Source organism: Crocodylus porosus, unplaced genomic scaffold (genome assembly GCF_001723895.1).
Source record: "Crocodylus porosus isolate Cpor-Errol unplaced genomic scaffold, CroPor_comp1, whole genome shotgun sequence".
NCBI classification, from domain to species: Eukaryota; Metazoa; Chordata; order Crocodylia; family Crocodylidae; genus Crocodylus; species Crocodylus porosus.
This window is the reverse complement of record NW_017728906.1, coordinates 171631743-171640357: the sequence shown is the minus strand read 5'-3', so window position 1 is coordinate 171640357 and position 8615 is coordinate 171631743. Positions and strand designations below refer to the sequence as shown.

Sequence of the window (8615 nt, the reverse complement as noted above, 5' to 3'; positions counted from 1 at the left end):
ACAGCTGTATCAGTAGTATAGGTCCAGCCACCTAAGTGCTGCCATCATGCATAAAGCAGATGCAGCCCTTGTTATGAGGCACAGCCTGAGTCTAGCTAGGCTTCTGGGAACATTTAGTTCACATGGGACAAGCACAGAGTTTTTTACCCATGTATTAGCACTGTCACTGTTCTGCTAACACTAGTTCATCATATTAGCAGTCACTCCAAGCCTGGTAGTTTATTTGTCTAGTATATAATAGATACCTGTAGCCTATAGAAACACAGTCTGTGTTTCTCCCAAAGGGACTGTTGTAGAAAAGTTATTTTCTCATTTCAGCAGCTCCTTGTTTATGCGTTTACTGCCCCAAGATGTTGTTAAATCAGCATGAAGACAGACCAGCCTCATCCGGTCTTCTTCCAGAACTCTGTGCACCCCTATTTTGAAATCAAAAAAGTAGGAATTAAAGAAGTACAGTATGCACAACTCCTCACTGAACTGATTGTAACTCTGCCCCTGGCTCTTACAAGAACAAACATGTTTCAGCCGGGGTTACCTAATGACATTTCTGGGCAGTGAATTTTCCTTGTTCCAGAGCAATGGTAGGAGCAAATCTTCCGCCTCACTCTCATGGCAGTGTGATCTTCTGTGGTCTCATTAGCCAACTTCCCCTGTTCCCTACATGATGTGTTGGGCTGTGTATTAAAGGAGAGGACTGAGTGCTTCCTTAGTCTTAAAAGCTGACTATTTCTTTCCAGATTGTTTATGCAATTTTTCACCTTAGTATATGATTCTTGAGTGAAATTCTGGCTTCATCAAAATCACTGGAAAAACTCCCATTGACTTCTGCTGAAAGAAGGTTTTGCTCATTATTTAACTCCTAGACTTTCCCCTTGCCAGGCTGCGTGGTTCTGAGACTCCATTTTTCTTGTGCCTTGCACTTTGAACACATGACACAAACTTAGTGTAAAATAATTACACAAAACTCAAAGCAATGGGGAATCAGCCCCCTTGAGAACTCCTGTTTCAAGCTCACTGAAATAAACCTTTGTTCACCTGTCCACTTGTCACTTTTATTCTGAAAATACTCTAGGAAAGCAAATGCTCCTACTGCATTTCAAGAAAGAACACACCGAACTCCAGCAGGCTGTTATATTTAATTGAAATCCTATACAGTTGTAAAAGGTTAGGCATGCAATGTACCATACAAAATGGGTTCAAAAGGCTTATTTCTTATGAATTGTCCAAATACAGTTTTCTATAAAGCCGCTTCTTGGTCACATAAAATATAAACAAGGGAAGTCTCACAGAGAGCACCCTACTCAGATTATTATCCCCAGTAATAAAATGCATGATCAGAACGCCTACTTTCCCAATCTCCAGTTTTCTGTGTCAGGCAATCAAATTGCCAGGCGAGAGCATTTAACCCGGCAGCATTATCAATTATGGCACATCTTCATATCATCTGCTTGTAAATTCCTTGAGAACTGCAGTTTGTCTAGCAAGAATGTCTTGACTCATTCCCCAAAGGCAGGGTAAGAAAATGACATCACCAGGCAGTAATACTTTTATCACTAGTCTTTCCAGCTGTAGAGCAGGTTATATACACTTCCATTATCAGCTCATAAAAATGGCAGTATAGCAGTATAACCATTACAAAACTAACCTGCCACGTAGAGTTAAAAATGCCTCTATATACAGCAGTTCTTGGTTAATACTACTAGAAGTGATATTAGAAAATGCATCTCTTTTTGCTTTCACTAGACAGTTCTATGCTGTAACATCTTCAGTATGACAAGAATGCTTTAGATATAGGTTCTAGACAAAAGAGAGAGAGAGAAAAATATATATAAAAATATATATATATAGTTGTTACAAAACTATATATATATTGTTGTTACAAAACAAACATAATACTAAATTGTTTCTCAAGTAGGAAGCTTGTTCTCTTAATACTGGCACATGTAACTAAGCAGGATCTTTACTAAGCACAAACAAGATACATGCCAGTCTTTGTTCATCTAGAGTTGGAATAAAGATGCTCTCACAGTTTCCCATTTTGCTAATTCTTAATTACTTTTCATGTTCTAATCATACATCTGATAATGCTGCTCTGATTTAGTTTCCTCTCCCTCCCTTCTCATATTACGGTCAGATTTCCATCTGCTGCTATGTCCTGAAAGTCTGACCACATTGAGCCTATAATTAACATAACTGGTTTGGGGCCCGGACCTACCAGCTGATATTCTATCTCTCAGCAGGAGGAAGAGCCTGTTCATGCTCTATTTTCAGTGCACAATAAGGAGGATTAGTACTATTTCCATTGGCTACCCTGCCTAAATCAGTGCATGCGTGTTTCCTCAAGCAGCAGCAAACTGGGATGTGTTGGTGGAGGCAATGGATGTAAAGACAAAACCCTAGATACTTTCCACCTTGTCATGGAACTCCAAATTGCTGTGGCCAACAACAAGAAGTAACTGGCCATCAGAGTTAGCTTTGCTGGGTAAGCACTGAGAAGATGTGTTAAAATTGCACTGCTACATGCAAATGGGGTAATGTCTAAAGAAAACATGAAGAAACTTGAAGGCTTACTCAGATGGAAAGATAAAAATAGAAGGCTGTGCCTCTACCTAGTTACAGACAATTTACATCCTAATAAGGAATTTTAGGGAAATACCAGGTTTCCTCTGCATACACATTTTTCACTGAGATAGGTTCAGTGCTATGGTTTTATGTAATGCTTGCTGGCAACATTGCGAGTTGAGAGAGGATGCTGTCATCCCTTTAGGGATTAGTGGAAGAGGTTTTATGGTGAAGATTTATGTGAGATGCATAAAAAGAAAGGAGCTACACCAGCAGACAGGGAGTGTTCATCCTGCTGTATTTCATGCATGAAGTGGTAAAGTAGTTGTCCTGGGCCATACAATATGTAATGAGATACAGCAACAACTTTGCTTGTTCTTTAGTCAATACACATCACTAAAACAGCACTTGAAGGCAGTCCCATCATTTGGTAAAAATGTCTTTATCAAATGCCAGAAATCACCTAACAGAAGCTCCCAGTATCAGTGCCATCCGGCTTCCCACCTGCATGGAAAAATCTGCCAAGTCTGGACAAAGAAAACTCTTTTGGGCATTGCCTCCTTGTGTTTTCTCTAGGTTATTACATGGAAAGATGAAGTTCACCTTCTCATTTATTTCAGGTAATGCCCACCACAACACCAAACTGCATTTGAAGAAGTTCAACCATGAAGAAGTGCCATACTGGGTCAGACCAATGGTCCATCTAGTCCAGTATCGCACCTCTGACAGGGGTGTGCAGTAAATGCTTTAGAGGTAGACTGTAAGTACGTGCACATCTAGTGTAATCCATACCCCTCCCTAGCATCAACCAGCATTGGTTTAGAGATGTCAGAGGACACAACTCAATGGTCTGGCCCTCCATTACTTTATCTACTTCCTTGTAGAACCTGCCATATCTTGCTTCACCACTGGCTGAACCTAGCAACCCCATTCCATGTCAAGGCAGTTCTGTAGTGCAGGGAAAACCTGCTGAAAAGTCAATGTGTATCCAGAGATTCCTAGTAAGGTTGAGCCTTGAAACTGTGTGTACCTCTGCTCCCTGCCCCTGGCTATCCCTGTCCTCCCCTTTCCCCAAACATGGAGTGGCAGACCCATTAGTCACCAACCATGACTACAAGGACTGCTAAGAAGGAGAAACAAGTACCTTTCTATGAATTCCACTGCCCCTCTGCCACCTTCTTCCATCCCCAATACAGCAAGGAGAATTCCTAAAACTATCAAACTCAAGCCTCTATCCTTAACACTAGTTTCTTCATTACAGATGTCAGCGTGCTAGGAGTGCATTGATCTCCCTTGGCCCCAAAAACCCTTCCCAAAGCAAGATGCTGATAAGCCTGTCACTTGCAAAGCACTTACATTCCACTGTCTTCTTTAGGCTACTGTCAGAACAGCAGCAAGCCTTGGACAAACTCCTGCTGCCAGGGTTAGGCTCTTACTTTATGGATAAGGGAGAACTCAGCACACAAATGAATTTTAAGAATAGCAGCAGTGACAGTTTAATGTGAGGGCTGACAGCTTTTGCAACCAAATTACACATTGGTTTTCTTTTTTCATTGAACCTGGAAATATTAGTCATTGTTTTCTGACAGTTAACCTAAAGTTGGAAAAAGGGGGAATTCTGATGTCTGGGGAATTATTTTAAAGCTGCTGTTTTCCTAGGCTCTTTCACACAAACTTTTACCACCAGGTAACACAATTCTGTCACATTCAGCAGCATGCAAACAGCAGACACAACAAGCATGAAGACAGTAAACATGGTTTTCTCAGTGGGTCGAGAGACAAAGCAATCCACTGTGTTTGGGCAGGGCCAAGCACTACATTTCAGTAAGCGTGGCATTTTGTACCCATCATACATAAAGTAAAATGCATACATGAAGACGGCTTCAAAGAGGACTCTGAAGAAGATGCTGCTAGTGTATGTCCACCACAAGGGCCCCCGAATATGAAACCTTGTTCGTTTCAGCTCTTCAATATCAAACTTCTCCCCATTTCTTAACTGCTGCTTCTTCTCATGGCGTCTGTAGGCAACATGCATCACCACCAAAAGTGCAGGAGTCGAGACAAAGATGAGCTGAAGGGCCCAGAGTCTGATGTGGGAGATGGGGAAAAAGTGGTCATAGCAAACATTTTTGCATCCAGGCTGCAGAGTGTTGCAGATAAAATCTTGCTGTTCATCGCCCCAGACCTTCTCAGCAGCCACTACAAGGATCATGATACGAAAAACGAACAGGACAGTGAGCCAGATCTTTCCGATACTGGTGGAGTGTTTATTCACACCTCCCAACACGGCATGCAGTGATCCCCAGTCCATCTTTGCTTCTGTCTCCTTGGACCTAAGAAAGCAAGAGAAATGCATCAAATCATTTTTCAAGAGCTAAAAACCCAAAGATCGTAACTTCTTTGAAGTAGGAGGTTTACTAGCATCTGCCAATGTAAGCAAACAGGTAAATGCAAGTTATTTTAATTCCCTTTCTCCATATTGTTAAAAGAACATGAATCAAACACTTTATTGAATTCACACATTCTCATCACTTATGCTGGTGCCAGTATAATCTGATACATTTCTTTATAAGTTAGGATCAAAGAGAGAACCCTCTGTCTCTCTCCCATAGTCTCTTCTCTTTCTCTTACCCTTCCCACTGTGGGAGGAGCCCACAATCGTTTGCTTTTCTCTCTCCAACCTTCCCACAGAGCCAGAGAAGAGATAAGAGAACCTGGCAGGACACCTTCAGGATTTACAGTACTTTTCTGTATTACTGGAAGGACAGGGGAATCATAAGGCTGACCCAATCCCTACCCATCCACATTGCCTCCATCCACAGTGGAGAAACATATTCTAGGAGCATAACGCTTATGCTAAATTAATTCTCATTAATGAGTTAATGTTCACATTGTATATATGCTATATGCTGTTAGTCTTTGGAGCTAATACCCCAGGGAGATAAATTGGAGTAGGTCAAAGCCTCAACAGTGTTGTTCCAGCAGATACAGCAACTGTTACTCTTCTTTCCATGTGGAAGGTTTTCTTCTTTACAACTAGATAGAAACTTTTATTTATCTAGGATAGATGCTTAAGTTCTTCTGAAGCCGATATTCAGCTGCAAGACCCCACTCATTTACTGAACAGAGTTGTTCGAAATTATTGAGGAACAAGACAAAGTACTGGAGACTACAGTGAACTCCTGGAAGGGCTGGTTCATCATCCTTTAAAAATAATGCTAAGCCTTGCTGTGTGGGAGACTCAAGCAGGCCATGGATAAAAGCTAGCTGGAACACGCTGTTGCTTCTCCTTCCTTTGTAACATCATGCCCTATAGCACCCAGCAATTACTGAGCTTCTCTTCCCCCAACGTGGTTATCTGTCCACTACATGCAAGTTGAATGTGCTGAATGTGTTGAATGTTGCAATACTGTGGTCTCCTGAACATGTTGTAACATGGTCTAGTGAGGTCTACACAGGCAATTGAGCTAACTGGGATTTTTTTCTGTGAATTTCTTTTCAACAAAAGATGCCAGTATTTGCTACTAAAACTTTTGCAAGAAAGGGATCATTTTCAAAAAATTTCCTCATTTAAATTCTGAACCCCTCTGAAGTTGTGAAAACTCACTTTTCCAAAACAAAATTTTAGTATTTTGGTTTGAAATATAACTTTTTTAATTTAATAATTTCTACTAAAAACAATTACAAAAAAATATTATAATCCAAGGGAAACATTTCAACAAACCCACACTGAAAGTTGTTTAGATTTGGGCGGGGGGGGGTTGTTTTGTTTTATTTTTTCAGGTTTTGACTTTTCATCACAATCTGGGCTGGGAAAAGCTTTTCAAATCCCAAATTCTTGCACAGTGGTAAGAGAACGTCCTAACCTAGTTATAACATAACCAGAGAATTAGCATGTTCTAACACAAACCTCTGAGATGGTCAATTTGCCTGTATAGACAGGCCCTAAAGCAAAGGGAGTGGTCAGAGATATTTGGCTTTGATGAGGGAAGTTGAAATTGGGTAAGTGGGGAAAGTCAGCTTTAAAAGGTGACTGAAATTCCTTAGCCCCCTTCTGTTCTCCCACTGAAGAAATGAATAATAGTTTACAGTGTTTGCTGAGTTGATCTAATCTCTTGCCCATGCCCAGATATCTTCCTGTTTTTATTAAGAATCTACTTTTTTCTGTTAAGAATCTACTATCTAATTATACTTATGTTATATAAGAACCTAACAATTAAAAAACCCCTATGAAATGGACTAATCACAGCTGACCAAAAGGAGGAAAAATCTTGGATGTTCCATCACAAAACCAATTTAAAATCTGCCAGCATGTCATGCAACCTGAACACATTATACCTATGAATTCACTTGCACTTTCCCCCTGCCCCTCATCCACCACTACAGAAATATCTAAACACATTGTGAGCCATGGAGACATCTGCCCTGGATATTTACATTGTCACTATCTTCCCATAAAGGATGAGAAATTGTCTGAAGATACTGTTTTATGGGCTAAATATAGGCTGTGATTTTGTGTAAAAACCACTGAATATTCTTCTGCCTGTGCCCAGCTGAACTCAGTAGTGGAACTCATGTTGATGTCAGTGAGAAGTCAAACCAACATGAACTAGAAACTTTTGACACTGCAAAAACTGGAATGGATTAATGCTTGTACAGTATATTTAATTTAAATACTGGCTGCAAAGGCAGACTGCCGTTGATCTGGAGAGAAACACGATGTAAATTTGCTCTCTGCAGAGATTCTCTTACTCACCCTGAAGGAAACTGGGTGTTTCTTTTTTGCAGGAATGCATATGTACAAGCCAAGTGAGGTTTCACTTGGGTGCTGAGAGAGTTGTTCAAGCACGTCTCTCTTCACTTTACTCCTCAGCTACCTCACGCAAAACAGTTCTGATCCCAGGGCTGCCAACCTCCCTCAACCCAGCTGGGAGCAAAAAGGAATCAAAGTGAGGGTGATCACTGGAGCAAACTGACCCCTGAAAAAAGATCTGAACCATGAGGCCCTGGGTTGGTGCAACTCTGAACTGGGGAGTTTGTGGCTTTGATTGTTAGATGTGTTGTTCCGGATTATGGTGGAGGCTGAGACCCAGTTCGAGGACTGCGGTCTATCAGGGGCCACAACAGACCTGCAAGCAGAGATGCAACCTGGTGCTGAAGGAGGAACCTCCTCAGAGGACAGCATGTTTGCAGGCCGCAAACCCTCAAACACACCTGCCTACCCGCATCCCTGTCCTGATCTGCCCACACGGGCTCAGCGCCCCACCGGCCCCGAGGTCTCCCGCAGGCCCCCCAGCACACAGCGCACTGCCCGCCTCAGGAAGCCCCACGAGAAGGCCCCGGCAGAGGCAGTGAGCAAGCGGGAGAGCTCACACTCCTGTAGGTACCCCAGGGCGGGTGATGTGATATGAATCCCCCCTCGCCCTAACGTGTCCATTCATCTCCCGCTAGTCCAGATTCCTCTCCTGTGCGCATGTAACATGCTCCCTAGGCCACCTTCCTCCCCTTACCCGAGCATATGCACGCACACACACACACACACACACAGGCACACACATATACATGCGTACGTATACACACACACGTACGTGCACAAACACATGCTCCCAGGCACACATATACATGCACACATGTACACACACCCAGGCACACACATATACACGCGCACGTGTGCACACATGTAATACACGTGCGCAAGCATATGTACGTGCACAAACACCCAGGCAGGCACACATATAGACGCGGACATGCACAGGCACACACCTATACATGCGCGCGTGTGCACACATATATATACACACATGTACATGCAAACACAGGCCTACATATACATGCGCGTGTGTGCACATATATAATACGCGCGAGCGCACAGGGACGTGCACAAACACACACAGGCACACGTATACACGCGCACACGCGCGCTCCGCACCCCGCCCCCGCGGCCCCTCACCTGCCCGGGCGCTGCGCGGAGCCTGTGGCCGGGACGATGGCGGCCCCTGCGGTGCGGCAGGTCCCGGCGCTCGACGGTCCCTCCCCGGCCACCTGCAGCGGCT

The 8615-nt window shown here is 43.1% G+C and overlaps 1 protein-coding gene across 1 annotated transcript; it reads right to left on the bottom strand.

Annotated features, from left to right (window-relative positions):
• Positions 1–2374: 2374 nt before the first annotated feature.
• On the bottom strand, positions 2375–8609 carry LOC109306678 (gap junction beta-6 protein-like). The gene is made up of 2 exons (XM_019530204.1): positions 8513–8609; positions 2375–4895 (listed from the first exon to the last, which is right to left on the bottom strand). Exon 2 carries the CDS (start codon positions 4871–4873, stop codon positions 4196–4198), a length of 678 nt encoding a protein of 225 aa, XP_019385749.1. The 5' UTR covers positions 4874–4895; positions 8513–8609; the 3' UTR covers positions 2375–4195.
• Positions 8610–8615: the final 6 nt, after the last annotated feature.